General features: G+C 39.0%; 1 protein-coding gene across 7 annotated transcripts in view; it reads left to right on the top strand.

Moving 5' to 3' along the window:
• Positions 1 to 18,271, top strand: part of ELF2 (E74 like ETS transcription factor 2) — an 82,814-nt gene that overhangs the window by 45,877 nt on the left and 18,666 nt on the right. Inside the window, exon 1 of one of the 7 annotated variants that reach the window (XM_072621061.1) lies at positions 8,861 to 13,835. The exons of 5 other annotated variants lie outside the window; for them this stretch is intronic. In XM_072621061.1, the coding sequence (XP_072477162.1) occupies positions 13,778 to 13,835 (58 nt within the window). In that variant the 5' untranslated portion in view covers positions 8,861 to 13,777. Of the gene's footprint in view, positions 1 to 8,860; positions 13,836 to 18,271 lie in introns of those variants that run through there. One more of the 7 variants, XM_072621060.1, reaches the window with a different exon arrangement.

Below are 18,271 nucleotides of genomic sequence, written 5' to 3'. Positions count from 1 at the left end.
TGTTTGGCCTTTTCTTCATCATTTGTTCCTTCACAATGAGACATAGATCTATCTTATGTAAATTTTCTAAATTCTTTTTGGCATTGAACTTTAAATAGTTCTAAATAGAATTCTTCATGATCATTCAGTGTCAGAACTAATGGACACTTTCTTGGTTGTGAATGAACACTTAGAAAAGGGTTATATAATTATATAAAGTATGTTACTACATAGTTCATAGGATCATAGAACTAGAACAAAGGTACCTCAGAGGCTGTCTAGACCAAATCCTCACTTTATAGATGAGGAAACTGACACTTAGGGAGGAACTGAGACCTAGGGATTTGCTCAAAGTTGAACATCTCTAAGAATTTACTGGTATCTGTAATGAACTGTCTTCCACATGGCTTACTTTGATGGCTTATCAAGGTGTAGAGAGCTGTGTTTTTTTAAGAATCAATGCTAATAGAACACAAGTGTGAGCAAACCCATCCATGCTGGAAAGACTTAGTACAAGTCTGGTGATGGATTATCTGTTGTCTAAAGATTAGTTTAGCTAAGTTTGGAGAGAGAAAGAATCAGGGTTGGTTGTAGAATATTGGAGTTTTTGGCTTTGTCAGATTTTGAAGACAGTCTCTACTAAAACTATAGTGATTGTTGTGTGGGATGGCTCAGGTCCCTACATAAATCAATTACTCAAAGGCCTCTCAAAGTGATGACAGACAAGTGATTTATTCGATTCTCGAGAAGCGGGGCTCACCTGTAGGAGTAGGAAAGCCGAAGACAAAGAACAGGGCAGTGATTTATATAGACCCTAACGCAAGTCCCTCCTCCCCCCACTGACCATTATCCTCATTAGCTGAGAATATGGTCTTACATTCTAGACACGAAATCTAACCAATCCCTTTTGAAATGAAGACATCAAGGAATTATGTAAGTTTTGTCCAGTCATTGAGACCCTAATACACTACACAGTTTTATATCCTTATATGGAACTATTCTATTCTAAAAATATTGTAACCTTGAGCCTTTAGGCCTTACCTCACCCCTGGGAGAAAAATTACAATCTGAGGAGTCTTCACTAAGTCTATCCCACTCATTGTGATCTGTGTCAGTGGAGGTACTACAACACCTCTACTGATGAAGTTACAAATCTGAAGTATTTAATCAAGTAAACTTAAACTCTAAAAATAGACACTTGCCAGGAGCTTCCCATCAGCCATCATGTTTTTTGATATTTCATAAAGAATTCATAACTTGTAGTTTTATTACTGTAGGTAAGTAGGTCACAAAATTTTTTGCGTAAGCTATTTAGTTTGATGTTTAACAGCTGAAGACCTACTCCAGAATTGTGGTTTGGAATTGACTCTAGGTTTTTTAAAGCTCTTGATGCTAAGTACAAATACTGGGAGGTTACACCAGGCTGGAAAGGCTTTGAGTATGTACCAGTGATGAACTATTGGGAATATTCATTCATTTGACAAACATTAAGTGCCTACTGTATGCAGAATACCTACGTAAAGGCATACGGAAAGAAAAACGGGTGCAAAATTTGGTACTCTGGTTGGTTCTTTAGTCGTAATTTCCTCATGGAATAAGGGATATAGAAGTTACTTTGTTTTATGATTAAGTTTTTATTTTAAAAAAGAAGCTGTGTGATCAAATCCTGCTTTTATTTAGAGCTTATTTTCCGCCGAGTACTGTATTTTAAATAAATTTTTATTTGTGGCAGAAATTTTGGGGGTGGAGATTAGCTATAACAAGATAGTAACACATATTGCAGATACAGAACACACATATATATGTACATACATACATACCTTTGTGTATACCCATGTATGTTGTATATCTGCTGGGTATATTGTGTAGACATAATGTTATACCTAATCTCCACTCCTCAAATTTTTTCTGCCAAGAAAATCTCATGTATATAATTCATGTATACAATGCATGTGTATGCATATTTGTGAGTGTGTATGTATGTACGATGTATATGTATATATATTGAATTCCTACAGATAAATCACAAGGTAAACTTTGAAAGCACAATATTTTAAAAACCAACCAAAAAATATGTGTGTGTGTGTGTGTGTGTGTGTGTGTGTGTGTGTGTGTGTGTGTGTATGCATGCATGCGCATTTATGTATACATGTATCTTTCTCCTCTAGTGTGAATTCTCCAGTTCCCATTCACAGTAATGGACTAGGTCCCTGGAGAGTGGCTGAGCACTTCTCTCTGACTTACCCATAAGCTTTTTAGTTCATACACGTGCTATTCATAAACCCCCTACCCCTGATTATGAGCCAGATAATTAATTTTTTAAAAGGTTATTTAGAAAGCAGATATAACAAAGACATTTACTCCAAGTCTGAGACATACTGTCTCCTTGCACATATAGGGTTCCTGTGCAGAGTGAACTCAAACCTGTGGTACAGTGGTTAATGGGGCACACATGTAGGGAAACTGTGTGCCAACTCTTAGCTCCTAGAAGTCATTTTGTACCTTTGTGGAATCCTCATGAAATTTCCTTTAGGTGTAGCTCTCTTCTGGGCTTCAAGGTTTGGTCTTGTAGAATCCTGAAGCTGTCTTTACTTGATTTGTCTTAGCTTCTAATCACTGCTTCTTTGGGGACACTACCATCAATGGATGGGAATTCTATATCTTCTGACTTTTTGAAGTTCACCAGGTTGTCCTCTGGTCAATGAAGGATGAGGAAACTGCCCTCTTTCTTCCTAACACCATTCCTTCCTCCACACTTCCCACTTCCCTTTAAGGATTCCTTTAGTGCTGGATACTTAGCTGATTGCCACCAAATTAGCTTGTAGTTTTTATACATAGCCCCATGTAATATGATTGGTTCTCTCCAAAGCTCCTATCATCTTTCAAATTGATTAAACATTTATTCACACACAGTTTACTTTTGACTCAGTTGAGATATCTGGGCCTTCTGTGCTTGGTTAGGGTAGACATAAGTGATTTCCTGTATTAGAGCATTTCTTGTTAATGGAGATAGCTTTATGAATGTGAAACAATGTAGGAAAAACAACTTAGGTGAATATTTTTTTATTAACATTGAATTCTGCAGATAAATCATGAATTAAACTTTGAAAGGACCATATTTTAAATACTAAAAGTGTATGTGTGTGTGTGTGTGTGTGTGTGTGTGTGTGTGTGAGAGAGAGAGAGAGACAGAGAGAGAGAGACAGAGAGAGAGATGGGACTTTAGCTGAAGGCCAGGGAAGCCAAGACACAGAGATGTAGAGGGAGAGAATCCCAGGTATGGGGGATAGCCAGTGAAAATGCTGAGAGTCAAGAGATGAAGTGTTTTGTACAAGGAAAGGCAAAGGAAGCTACTGCCTCTAGATTGCAGAGAATCTGGAGGGAAGTAAGGTGTAAGAAAACTGGAAAGGTAGGAGGGTGAAAGGACTTCCTTTAAAATCCTGGGAATTTTATATTTATCCTCGACTAAATACAGCCACAGGATTTTGTTGAATGGGGGGTGCCTGGACTATTGCAATAACTTACTGGTTGGTCTCTCTGCCTCAGGTCTCCTAACTCCAGCCCATTCTCAACTCAGCTGTTAAATTAATTTCCTTAAAATTCAGATCTGGCCATGCTGCCCTCTATTCAGTAAATGCCAGTAGTTTCCCTGTTATCCCCAAGATCAAATGTGAAATCTTCTTTTTGATGTTCAAAGCCTTTCACAACCTGACTCCCTTCTTCTACCTTTTCTAGTTGTCTTATTCTTTCCTCCCACCACATAGTCTGTAATCACGTGACTCTGGCTTCCTGTTCCTCACGCAAGACATTCCATTTTCACTGGCTGTTCCTCATGCCTGAAATGCTCTTCCTCCTCACCTTTGCCTCCTGGCTTCCTTCCAGTGCTAGTTAAAATCCCAACTAATATGAGAGACCTTTCCTGATTTCCCCTTAATACCAGTTCCTTCTTTCAAATTCTTATATTTAATTTAGCATGCATATCTATCTATCTCATCTTCTAGCTATCTTTCTCTCTGTACACACATATATATATACATGTCTCATGTATCATGTGTATATATGTGATAAATTAGAGAATATGTATGATAAATTAGAGATAATTGAAAGAAGACACTGGGGTAAATCTATATGTATACATAATTATACACATAACACACAAACACCCATACATATATACATATATATGTGTGTGTATATATATATATGTATGTATTATACATCTCCATCATGGTGAGGAAATGCAGCAAAGTGTGTGAAAGCCTGGGCCTGACCAGGTGAAAGTCACCTCTCAGAGCTTGGGGACCTGAAGTGAGAGAGAGAACATGATGATTGGCTGAGACAAGAAAGCATGCTTAGAAGATGGCAAGGAATTTGAGGGCCATCCCATACCTCTCAGGATAAGATGAAATTTTACCTGCTAACAGCTGGTGGAGCCAGAGGAAGAGGAGGAGGAAGACCTGATTGGCAGTTTTCAGAGCCAGTCCATTCTATTCTCTTCCTTTTATTCTGAGCCCAACTCCTTGTCTATTTGGTGTCAATTCAAAATACATGCGAGTGCACATGTGCGCACATACACACTCACACACACGTTCATACACTCTTAGGCACAAATTTTACATGTTCATCAGCACTTATGAAGACTGGTGTTTCTACCATCAGTTGTGACCTTCAGAGCCTGCTCACAGCATGAAACCACACGTCCTCGAAATATAATAATAGTTGATATGCCTTTGAATTTGTGAGTTCCTTTTTTCAAGCTGATAAAAGAAATTAGGTGTCATTTTTCTCTTAGAACAAACCTGTTTTAGCTAGGGAACAGAGCTAGTGTGCTTTCTCTGTATATGAAAATCATAGCATCAGAAGATTAAACGACGCAACGTTGCAGAGAAGGGGAAAACACACCTTCCTTCCTTTCGCTAGGCTTTTTTAAGGTAGGGTTTTTGTCTTAGGATCCAATTAGCTTTGCTATTTTTGTAGAATTCCCATATTCCCTGGGTGGAAAATAAGGATGTGCTTTCTTTTAATTTCTTAAGTAAACAAAACCATGGTGCTTATAAAGCATTAGCATAATAATTATGTGTATTAATGTTAATATTGTTATCTGAGTAGTTAGTGGTAGCATGTGCAATATATAATCCACAGAATTTTCATTGATAGGGTATATTTTTAGGACAAAAAATTTGTGCCGTTCATAGTTTATGAAGGAGTACTCTGAGAAATTTACTATCTATAAGAAAAACGGTGACTTTAATACAATTATGGAAAAATATTTTTAGATGACTTTCTGAACCTGAATTCTTTGCATTATTTTGTTATCTTAAATTTAAAGCTGTGTCCCTTTGTGGGGCAGTGGGTCTAAGGATACTTGACCAACAGGCCCACGAGCACTTGACTAATGAGTGACCTTGTCTGCGAATTGTCAGAGCTGCCTACAGCTCTCAAATGCCCAACATGGGGCTAATGAATGACCATCAACTCTGCCCATTTTCTGGACATCCTCTAATGGTCATTGATCATATACATGAACTGAAAGTTCTCCTGGAAGGTCAAGATATAGGTTTATCAACCAATAAGACTCTGTATTTTACTTTGCCTTATTTGTACTGTCCAAGTATCAAGCACTATAAAGAAGAAAGGGATATCTCATGCATGGAAGTAGGGGTTATTTCAGATTGTGAGGAAAATCTGAGTTCCTATTTTAATAAATAGTTATTGGTTTGAAAAAAAAAAAAATTTAAAGCTGTGTCAAAGAAATGGAGAAAATTAGATTGAAAAGATATTAGGGATGAAGAGCTGTGTATTTCCCTGAATTACCTAGATTACCTGGGCAGTCAAGTGGTGATGGTATTGTTATTTTCAGTCGCATCTGACTCTTTGTGACTCGTTTTGAGGTTTTCTTGGCAAAGACTTGTTTGCCATTTCCTTCTCCAGCTCATTTTTATAGATGAGGCAAACAAGGCAAAGTGATTTGCTCAGGGTTTACCCAGCTTGTAAGGGTATGAGGTCCAATTTGAACTTGGGTCTTCCTGACTGTATCTGTTATGCCATCTAGCTGCCCCTATGATAAATTATGCAATTATGCAAATTATACAAATTTTAAAAATTAAAAAAATTAAAAATTTTAAATTATAAAAACTTTAAAAAAGATAACAAAAATGAAGCAAATCTATGTATCAAATGCAGCACTTTTGTTGAATTGAACCCTTTCTGCTCTTATAATTAAATTTTTTTTTACATAGTTGTAATCAGTGTATGTAGAGTATATATTCCCAGCACATATATTTTACTTTTTTGTTGAGCCCTTATATACATGATGCACACATGTGTACAATATAATGTATGTCACGTTTCACATGTATATGGGCATATATGTTTTCTCTCTTTGTAACCTCATTAGCTCTCATAGGTGCAGTGATCATTTTCATGCAGATTACTTACAGCTCTATATAACTATACCTAATCTTTCTCTTAAATTTCATTCTGGAATCTTCTCTTAAAATGTCCTGTAGGCATGTCAATCTCAGTGTGTTGGAATAAGAACTTACTATCCTTCCCCTGAACTCACCTCTCTTCCAAACTTCCCTGTTTCTGTTGAGGGCACCCACAGTTTTTCCACTTACCTAGGTTTGCAACCTTAGAGTTATCCTTGACTCTTCAGTCTTCTCTCCCATTCTCATAGTCAGTTATTTGTCAAGTCTTGTTTTAACTGTTACATCTTTCTTATCTGTCCCCTTCATCTAAGTGGCCACAACCCTAGTTTAGGCCCTTATTACTATGACTGAATTATTGCCTTAGCTTTCCAATTGGTCTCTCTTCTTTCTTATCCAATCCCTCTTCTAAAACAATGGTTATAAAACACAGATCTCACTGTGAGTCTCTGGAGCTTCCTTCCAGCTAACACTTCGTCTTAGCTTTTGAAGTTTTGCCCAGTCTGATTCCAGTTACCTTTCTGGAATTATTTCACATCATACACTCCAATTCTTTCTTCTTCATATACTCTGCATTCTGTCAAACTAACAAACTTGGCATTCCATTTCCCATTTCTTTCTCATTTAAAGACTGTACCTTATGTATGGAATGCATTCCTTTATCCCTCCCTGTCCCTTAGATTCCTTCATTTAACTTAAAGGCTTAACTCAAGGGTCACTTCCTTTTGGAAGCTTTTCCTGATTCCATGGTTGTAGTGTTTCTCCCTTCTCATGTTAGTTTGCACTTAGATTTCTGTGGAAATAATGTATACTCCTTGAAGGCAGAGAGTTTTTTTTTTTATATCTTTGTATCTCTTAGGTCCTACCTATACAGTACTTAATAAATGTATGGCGAATTGTAATTTTGGATTACTTTATATGGATTTAATCGTAGTTGTCATGATGATATAATACTCAATTTCATTAATGTACCACAGTCTGCTTCTTTGTACAAGTAATTCTTTTTGTTTGTTTGTTTTGTTTTCTTGATTCATATATATATTCCATTTGGATTATTTATTATTAATTATTAATTATTAATTGATGGTACCTGTGGCATTATTAAATTGGAACCTGAAGACTTAGGTCAGTGTGGAAAGAGAAATTGGTTGAAGACACATTTGGTTTTGGTGGTAGTGATTTCACTTTGCTCCATAAGTTTTGTTTTTTGTTTTTGCCTGTGGTCTTTTCCTTTTCTCCAATTCCAAAGAGCCAACTAGTAATGTGAGCATTTTATATGAATTGAATTTAGCAAACATTTGTTAAAGCACTTACTGAGTGTCTAGAATTGTGGTCAATAGTAGGTAACCTTCAAAATTTAAGAAAGATAGTACCTACCCGTATGGAGCTTACATGTAAGCCTAGTAGGGAAATAAGCTGCATTCACAAATAATAGTAATAGAATACTATATGCCAAGTGCATGAGAGAAGATATGAGTAAATATCTGAGAGTGGAAAGATCATTCTAATCTAGGGTTATGAAGTAAGCTTCCTAGAGATGGTGGCATTGGAGCTGGGTGTTCAAGGATGGGCAGGAATCTAACAGATGAAACACATTTCAAACACAGGAAACAGTATGAATGATGGGTTAAGGTGAGAAGAATGTATATGTTCAGTCGTGTCTGACTTTTCATGACCCTACTGTCCATGGGGGTTTGGATTAAGACAAACAGGGTGAAATGACTTGCCTCGGGTCACACAGCTAGTAAGTCTGAACTCAGGTCTTCCTCATTCAAGGCCCAGTGGTCTAGCCACTGAGCTGTCCAGCTTCCCCAATGCATATGGAAGGTAGTAAATGGTTTGAGAATGGAGAGAGGCTGGAAGGGAAGATAGTGTGGGGGCAGATTTGGGAGAGTCTTTATTTCTAGGCAGTGAACTTTCCTTGACAGGGAATAGGCAACAGGTTGAGACTGAAAGGTATTGAACATCTAGCATTTGATTGGAGAACAAAATTCTCATCTTAGAATAACCTGTGGGATAAGAGATGACATAGTAGTAACAGTGGTATTTCTGCTTCCACTGTTTAACATTACTACCCTTGTTTATTCTTTCATCCTTTCAGTTTATCAGAACATTTCCAAGTCTTTTCCTCTCTGATAGCTACCAAGAAAAAGGCTTTGAATGACAAAATGTGTAGTTGCTTTTGCTGCCAGAGTAGTACAAACTACAAATATTAAAAAAATAGGGCAGCTTATCTTTAGGAAGTTATACTGTCTATCCCATAACCATTGTTAGTAAAGAGGGCTTCATCATTTTTGCAAGATGGAAAAGGTTGCATAAGCTCACCTCCGGATCAGGACTTCCTTTTGCAGTATCATTATTTTTCTTGGAAGTATGGTGGATTCTCAGAAAATTATGCAAATTTATATATTTAAATACTAAAATACATTACAAATTTAAGTGTAAATCATATAAATAATTATTTACCATTCTGGCTTATCCAAGTCAATAAGTCACCAAACATTTATTAAATACTGTTTTCCTGGCAATGTGCTGAGTGCTGAGGCTACCAAAAAATGGCCCCAAACTAGTCCCTGCCCTTAACGATCTCTCAGTCTAATGGGGAAACAACACACAAACAACTGTATACAAGCATTGTATATACAGAATAAAATGGAAATAGTTTCAGAGGGAAGACACTGACATTATGGAAGACTGGAAAATGGAAAAGACTTTTTGTAGAAGGTAGAATTTTACTTGAGACTTAAGGAAACCAGGAGGTGGAGCCCAGGAGAGAGAGAGAGAGAATTTCAGATGTGGAGAACAGCCTTTGAAAATGCATTGAGTTGGAAGGTAGAATGTCTTATGTAAGAAATAGTAAAGAGGTCATTATCACTGGATCATAGAGTACATTCAGTTTTTGTGACTGTCAGTGTAACAGCCTATGTTTTTTTTCCTTTGGAGGCAAGGAGGAAGGAGATAATGGAGGATTTGTTCACATCCTTTCTGAACCAAATACCATGAAAGATGAGTTAAGTGATGTCAGTCACTAATATCAAGAAAACTTTGACATCTTGACATGTTTAGAATGTCAGAATTTAAGTATCAATCAAATCCCAAATAAACTTCAATTCTGATGTTTTCCTCTTTTAGTTTGATAAAGCTGCCTTATGTTTCCAGATCTGGGACACTTTATAGAACATTTCAAAATATTTATCTTAATCCTAAATGTGGTCTGTATATGCTTCAACCACCAGGCATTCTTTTGAAGCTCCTTTTAGGAACATAGTTCTTTCTAAGGTTAGAGATAGGAGGATTCTTTTGAGAATTTTTGGAAGGTGAGCTGGTAAGAATCTTTCAATTTGAATATATAAAAACTTTAGTGAGTTGATGGTGATTTATATTTAACATTGGTGATAAATTTCTAACCATTAGAAAAAAATATCTAAATTGATTTGATTTTTAAGTTGATAATAGCTGAGGGCCAAGCTAGACCTTTTCCCCAATTAAATTTGACAAATTAATTTATGGTAAAAACTTTTTATAATAAACATTTCTAAGCCTAGACAACAGTCTGTGTGTTGGAATATAATAAAATTCCGATACTGTGGAAGAATATGCTGGGAGTTCACTGATTTGAATTTGACTTGAATTCCCATTATATTTTAATTAAAAATTGACTTAGTCTGGAAACCTTCATCATAAGAGGTAGAGCCTCTCAAGCACTAAGCCATGTGTTACTTAATACAAAACTTGAAAGAAATGGAGAAAATGTTTACTATATCTAAGATATGAATTGGGTGACATATTCTAAGCATTTTAGGACAATAACACCGACAGAATAAATAACTCAGGTCTTTGAATTTGTGTTTACATACAGCTTTTTGAATAGCATGTAGCAACCAATGTGGACAGATTAGTTTAGCCAGTTTTGTGTACACGAGCACTTAATAAATTCTATTTGTAAATAATTCTGAAGACTAACATCTCAGACAAAAATCATAATAATTGATACAGTAATCCATAAATGGTTGTCAAAATGGCAGCATCAGTATTTTGTGCTACCAAAAGTCAGAAAAAAGAAACGTGCTCAAGAACAAGTTGGCCAACAGATATCCCTGCCTGGATGGAGAAATCTTCCAGATTTCTGCCCTAGGAGGCAGAAAAAACTAAATAAAATAATTAATCTTCTAAGATGAAATTCACAGGACTTTCATAACAGGGAGTTAGTGCGTTGGAACTACGTTTCAGGTGAAATCACTTTATTTGTAATTTCCTTTGGATACTTGATTAAATTTTTTGGGTTGTCCCAAGTTCAGCCTACTGGATATCATTCATTCAAAAAAAACCTTTATTGAGAACCTCTTTATATTTAAGATGTCAGAAAGGAAATAATCCTTGCCTTCAGTACATTACAAACTTTTTTTTTTTAAGGAAAAACTCATTTTTGTCTTTCTGTTTTTATAATAGTCATTTCCCATTGTCTTCTAAATTCTTCCCTGTAACAACAAAAACAAACATTAAGTGAAGGCAAAGAACAGAGCAACCCTTTCTGATAGTATATTGCATTTCACAGCTACAGTTTTCATATCTTTAATTTCTCCCTGTTCATAGGAGGAATATAGTCTGTTAATGTTCCATAGCATTTGTGCCTGACAAAGATTGTTCATTACAGTTCTTCAGATTTCAGATACTTTTTATTGTTAACTTTTAGCGTTTTAGTCATGAGTATTTTCTTTGTTCTTCTTTCTTTAGTCGCAGAACTCATAAAATCCTCATATTTGTTGATTAAAACACAGTAATATTACAGTATATTTATATAGCAGTTTGTTCAATCATTCTCCAATTGATGGATACTCATTTTATGAGCTTATGTCATGCCAGAGTAAAACAACATAGCTCACAGATTGAAAGATAAAACAAGCAGAAGGGCAGTTTCTGTTTGATGGAAAAACAAGTGTCAAAATCTCTGAAGAATTTTTCTTTGTTCAACGTGTAACATTCAAGTCTTTAGGAAAAGTTGACAAGTTACATGGACAGACTTAAGGAAGAAAGCATTTTTAATAATCTGCTTCATTGTAACAGATCAACAAGACACTGTTACTATCTTCGGGCAGATGAAAACAGCTTTGATGTGAAAACTTCACTGCAATTGTATTAGCACAAATGGAAGTTTATGTAAATATAGTAATTAAGATTGAAAATTAAAACAGGAAATTCTTAAGTATTACCAAGGTAATTAACTTTTGCTTTTGTGTGTAAAATCTTGGAGCTGGAAGAATTGTAAAGATAATCCGATAATTTCAACCACTTCTCAATATTCATTAATCTCTAAAAATTACTGAATAGGATATAATGGCAAGAAAGCATGTGGGATTTTTGCATGGACTTTAAATGTACAAATAAGAGATCATCTCCAATTCATTGTTTTGGTCACTTTTCTCTGACAGTCACAGAGTTAATCATATATTCCCTCTCTGACAATCCTAATAGAAGTGAAGATTGAGTGGATTATCTTTAAACCTTTATTAAGGGCATAATTTCCTGCAGGTCTGTGCTAAGCACTGTGAAAGAGTGATTAAGCCTCAGCCCCCCCAGCTACCATAAGATACAGGGACTGACTCATTCCACTATTTGTACATCGTATTCATTTATATAGCAAGAAACAAATGACTTGATAAAAGTTATATGTTGTGGACCAATCTCAAACTAACACTTTCCTAGAAGTCTCTCTATTTGAGCTTGCTTAAACCTGAGAACAAATGTAGAGTTGACTAGTATCACTATTTTCATTTATAAACAAACTATATGAAATTATCTAAAACCAGAAGATATTGTTGGTATTTGTCCTCTCTTCCCCTAACAGTTTAAACTGATAAAATTACCAATCACTGTCTTTATCAATCAGTGCTTTTAAAATACTGATTGAACAGAAGTGAAAACAGTGCTGTTAATGTAGTTTTTGTTCTAGATTTGGTAGATGTACCTTGGGACAAGCAGGATCAGATTTAGCGGTATGACATCTATAGCAAACACAAGTACATTTAGATATGAGTACGTGTGAAGAGAAATAAAGAACAGAAATGCTCAATTCAATCTAACCCCGTGTTGACCCTAAGTGTGTATTTCAAGGCAGTTGAGATCTTCATGATGCAATGAAACCTATTGTAATAAATTGGCATTGCACTAGGTAAACACCTGAACTTAACTTTTTATAGGCTGTATGTGTTGTCAGATAATTCAGGTTTTAAAAAAATTGAACTAAATGAAGAGTTTGGCCAAACTTATTAAAAACCAACCCATTTTCTTTTACATATTGATCATGTTAAATTGCTAATTGCCAGGTTCTCTATTCAGACAGTTTACCCCTCTCATTTACTTAATAGGATTTTGTAAGGAAAAGGCATTGTAAACTTGAAAAATTTTTACGTCAGCTACTATTGTCACATTTTCAAAACCTGGTATCAAAGAAAGAACGTTGTAACTTGGGAGGTTAATATTTTTTCTGCTCTAAATTGTCTTGGTTTCCTGATCTTACACACTGATTTAGCAGCAAGGAATTGTGTGCTTATCTAGTGCTTACGTTAGTACTTCTGGTGATCTTTTGTCCTTAATGAGAGAATAGAGAGGCTAAATGCGACACCATTCACAGATTGTTTCTAGCCAGTTATTAATGATAAGGGTCATATGTTTAGACAGATTTGCGAACGGCTTCACGTATGACAGATCGGTCACTTTAGTTGTTTACTCGGTATGAAGTTCTCGACAGTTTTTCGGAAGAGGAAAGGAGTTTTTTGAAACTAGTCGAAGCGCTTCTTCCTTCCCCGAAAAGTTGCGGGGACATAATTTTCCGTACGTGACCATCTTGGGTCCCTCCTTCAAACGGGCACCTCCATCACCTGAAGGAGGGACGGACGCCGCCAGCCGGCGCCGCGACGGCCCGGCCGAGGGAGCCCGAGCTGGAGCCCGGGCCGTTGGAGGCAGTTCTGGTGCCTGCTCCGAGCGGGGCAGGCCCGGCCGAGATTCCTTAGCCTCAGGTGTCAGAGTCTCCTCCCCCGGCCGCGGGTGGCGGAGCGGCCGTGCGCGAATGTCGGGGACTTCCTGTCTGGGCTGCAGGGCGGAAGGATCGCGTTGCCAGTCGAGCCGCCGCTGCAGCCCCTACCGTTAGCTGCTGGGCTTTCTCGGCCGGCGGACGCCTGGGAGCTGGGCCGGTTCGGCGGCTTCCTGTCGGGAGGACGCGCAAGGATCCCTCGGTGTGGCTGTGTGTGTGTGTCTGCAAGTGTGTGTGCGTGTGCGCCTCTGCCTGTGGTTCCGCCTCCTCCCCCGCCGCCGCCGCTGCTCCCAGCGTTAAGTCAATGTGAAGCAGCAGCAGCTCCAGCCCCGGGATAAACATGGCGACTTCTCTGCATGAGGGGCCCACCAACCAGCTGGATCTGCTCATCCGGGCCGGTAAGGACCGGGCAACTCGTGTTCCTGTGCACGGGTGCAGGCGGCGGCGGCGTGTGAAGGGGCGGGAGGCGGCTCGAAGCGGCGGCGGCGACCGGTGCAGGGAGCGGCGGGAGGCGCTGGGAGGCCGGGCTGGAGAGGGAGCACTGAATGAAGTAATGGAGGCGACGAATCAGGAAGTGATCGCCTTGGGGAAGAACCTGCCCGCTCCTCGGGGCCGGGGCCCCGGGGCTGCCCCCGACGGCAGCGGCGCCGCCTCCCGGGCCGGGCGCCGGCAGCCGGGGCCGGAGAACGTGCGCCGCGCTCAAGTTGGCGACTCCCGGGCGGGAGAGTTTGCGCTGCGCCCCAGCGGCTGAGGAACCAGGAAGTGGGCGAGGGAGCGGGGAGCGAGCGCGGCTGTTGTCTCCGCTGCCCTGCCACGCTGTCTGGCCGGAGAGGCCGGGGCCGCCCGGGGAGGGGGCGCCGGGACTCGCCCCCCCGTGCTCTCCCCGTGACTCCCGGAGAGAAGCGGCGGAGCGGCCGCGGGGACCCGCCAAAAGCGCTCCCCGCCCCCTCGCACCTGGTGCACTTTGAGGAGTAACGGTCCCGCAAAGGGTCACGGCGCCTGGGAGTCAGCCGAGGGGGCTGCCCCTGCCCGGGCCCGTGCCTCGGAGCCCAGCCCTGCTCGCTGAAGGACGGGAGGCAGCCTAACGCAGCCCCCTCCCCTCGCGGGAGCGGGGGGCTGTTTGTGGGGCGGGAGGTGGTGGGATGGTTTGAGCGGTGGGGCGGGGATGCACAGAAAGCACGATTTGCCTGGTTTTTTATGAGTAGCGGGCACCAGCAGGGTTGGCGGGCGGGCAGGAGGCAGGCTCGGCCCTGGGGAAGTCTCAGCACGGTGTCGCCCCCTTTCCCCTCCCCCCCAAACCTCCCACCATAGCGGAAGCGCAGCGGAGAGGACAGAATCGGCGAGATTGACAAGGCTTCCGTTCCAATCCCTTCTCGGGGATGTTCCAAATAAGAACGTTGATTTCTGGGGGCGGGCCTTGTGGCCTGCGCTGGGCCAATGGAGGTTGGGCGGGAGTAAAGCTGACAATGTACGCATGGAATTGGAGGGAAGAGGAGTGTAAACACGGAAGTGGCCGCGAGGGTGGGGGATGTGCTGCACCGCTGCTGCAGCGGAAGGGCACGGACTGGGGTTCCATCGAAAGCTTCAATAACGCCCACACCGGCCTTTGGGCTCCGCGTTCGTGAGCGGAACCCGTGTGCTTTGCGTGTTCTGGGGCTGCGGCACCGGGACAGCACAGCGCTCGTCCCTGTTCTCAATCCTATTAAGTGTCTCGGTTGATTATAAGAGGATGATTAGAAATTGACACAGCAGTGGTAGGACTGATGCCCTGCTCCTGGTCTCTTCCTGGTGTTAATAGTTCAAGGAAATAAAGTTTAGTGTTCAATTTAAGCACATAACTAAGTTCTTTGTGTTCCTCTAGATTCCTGAGTAAGTGTAAGTTTGTGGATTTTAACCTTAGCCTGACGAAATAGTAGTGGTTTGGAGGCCTTCACCCCCTTCACACACGCTCCAACGCGTGTGACCTTGGGCATGTCACTTCTCTTTGCCTCAGTTTCTTTGGCAAAACGAGGAAGTTGGACTGAATAAACCTAAGATTCCTTAATTGAGTCTGATCCTCTGAAATAAAATGCTAGTAAGATTTATGACACTTTTCAAAGGGCTTGGAAGCATAAATTTTTTTTAAAAACAAATCTGGACAGGTGAGTAATGTTTATAAGCAATGATATAACCTTTGAAGTAGGTTAAGTAAAATTATCATCGTAGAAAAAAATTCTAACTTCATAGGGGAAGTGTCTTAGTAAATGTCAGGACACATTGATAACTAAGTTTTTTTCTCTTTAGTCTACCAACCACATGGTTTTTAATCTTTAGTGTGGTAGGTGTGTATGTGTGTCAACTTTATGTTCCTGATGCTGGTGTAATATTTATTTTAAACTTTAATATGAGGATATGTTATCGCTCTTCTTGCATGTGAAATCTTTTTAATTCCAGTAATAGTTTCTTGAAGTTAAGTTTCACTGTAGACTCTTGAGAAACTGGTATAGATTGGAAAGGTAAGAAGGCAAAGTTGTCATAAACGTTTGAGTTTCTTAAGTCAGTAAAAAGTTGTTTCATAAGCTTTGGGAAATGAAACAGGTGGTTAAATCTGGCATGTCTCTATTTTGTTTGGAATCGGAGGAGGGGTGGTAGGAAATGCTGAGCATTAAGTCTAATTTTGAAAACGAAGAAGGAGGTGAAGTTGTTTTCTAGTTCTATTGTATTTGACCCAGTGTATTAGGAAATAGCATTATAATTATAATTGCTTCTCAAGATTGTAACGTTTTGCAAAGAAAAGGATTATATGAAATTTCTCAGTTATTTCCATAATGATTGCTTCTTGTAATCTGAGTGAGTTAGGTCACTTTATGTTTCCTATTTTAGGAAGAAACTTGAGACAGGTTTACTAATTTGTTCAAAGTTAATTACATAAATTGAATAAATTAAAATTTGGAAAGGTGGCCCACCTCAGATTCAAGACCATAATTCTCAATTCTTGTTTTAATCATTAATATATCTTATGATCCTGAGACTCAGTTTAATTTTGTTTGCTTGTCAAATAGAGAAACAAGGTTCTGACCTGCATTTGTAGAGGGAGTTTCCTCACTTAAGATTCCTATACCAGTAAAATCACAGGTCCAGATCCTATTGTAATTCCTTAGAAAATGGACAGAATGTGAAAAAAAAGTAATCATGTATTCCATTTTATATCTATGCCTTTGAGGATTTTGGCAGTACAAAAAGGGAGATGAACTTAGACATGATTTTTAAAAGCTGTTCAGACAAATATTGTAATGGCCTGAGTAGATGAGGGGATTGGATGGAATAGGAATTGTATTAGTGTGGCTCAGAGTGGTGTTTACTAAAAAAGCTTCCTGGAGGAGGACCAAAACTACCATGGTGTGCCAAGACACCTGTATCATTTTTATTGTAATAAGTATTTTAATTTGGGGCATTTGGGTTTAGAACATGGAAAATCTAAACCCTTTTCTTATAATACTGAGCTCTTAATCTAGCTAGACTTTATTGCTATTTTTAATAATTTAACAATCAGTAAATGTGTTTTACTAATTCAGTAATTAACACATATCTAGTACTTTAAACTTATCAAAGTGTATTCCTCAAAACAACTCCTGTCTCAGATAGTTTGTTATTTCCATTTTACAGATGAAGAAACTGAGGCTCAGGTTGTCCATGGTCATATAGCTAGCAAGTGGTTTAGGTGGGAATCAAATCTTAGTTTTCATAACTCTTGACTTTTACTCTGTACTGTAAAAGATGCTTTACTTTCTTGTTTAGACTGTTACCAGTGTGGTCTAGTGGAGAGAGTAAGTTGAAAAATTAGACAAATTTGTAGGATATGGTTAAAAAATGTTAGCATAAAACAGGAGAGGATATGTCATTGATCTTTTGACGTTAATTTATGAGTGTATTCAATCATTTGCTTTTCAGTAGTCATGTATCTACTGAAATAAAGAGGAAAGCAGTAGTAATGTAACTCAAGTTAAGGTAGATTAGTCAGTCAGACTAGCTTGGATTAAAAGTCCTTTTTTTTCTTAATAGCAAGTTTTTTTGGGGTGGGGAGAAGTGTCTAAATTATCTGGATAATTACATAAATTTCACTTAGCCTGTGTTTCAGCTCAAACATTGGGAAAGCTGCAAATGGATATTTATGGAAAACTTGTATCTTGTTGCAAAATTTTGTTTCTTTTTTTGAAAATTGGATACTGTAATTCCTTAGATCAGCAAGCGTGTCAAAGTGGATAGATAACTGGCCTCAGTCAGGAAGATGAGAGTTTAAGTTCCATCTCTGACACTTATCAGCTGTGTAACCCTGAGTTTAACCTCTCATTGCCCCCAGGCAACTCTAAAACTATAAACTGTTGAAGCTTTGGTTGAGGAAGTTCTTTGCCTGGAGCTATCTGAAGTCTGTGATAAAAGCACTGGTCTGGTTTAAGAAAAAGCACAAAAAAATTCCTCTAGGATTGATACTAAAAAAAAAAAAAAAAAAGGGGTGCCTCAGTGATAATCAGATCTAACTCTCATTTTACTGAGCCATCACCTAGACGTTAAAGGACTTGCTTAAATCACACTTGCCCAAGGTAGCAGGTGAGCAAGCAGAGCTGTGATTCAGAGTCCTTTGATCTCAGATCTGGTGTTTCATCTCCCAAATGATTGTCATTTAGATTCTTCCACACTGAATTTTAGTTGAGTTACTCTGTTTCAAACGTAGTAAAATCATAATCTTGAAAAGGGCTTAAAATATTATAGAGAAAAAATTACTCAGTTTTTACACTGAGCAAAAGCTAATTTTGAAAATGAAAATTTACTATGGCATTTAATATTTGGTATTATT

Source organism: Notamacropus eugenii, chromosome 6 (genome assembly GCF_028372415.1).
Source record: "Notamacropus eugenii isolate mMacEug1 chromosome 6, mMacEug1.pri_v2, whole genome shotgun sequence".
NCBI classification, from domain to species: domain Eukaryota; kingdom Metazoa; phylum Chordata; class Mammalia; order Diprotodontia; family Macropodidae; genus Notamacropus; species Notamacropus eugenii.
Note: the sequence above shows the minus strand (reverse complement) of the source record. Positions and strands in the feature narration are given on the sequence as shown.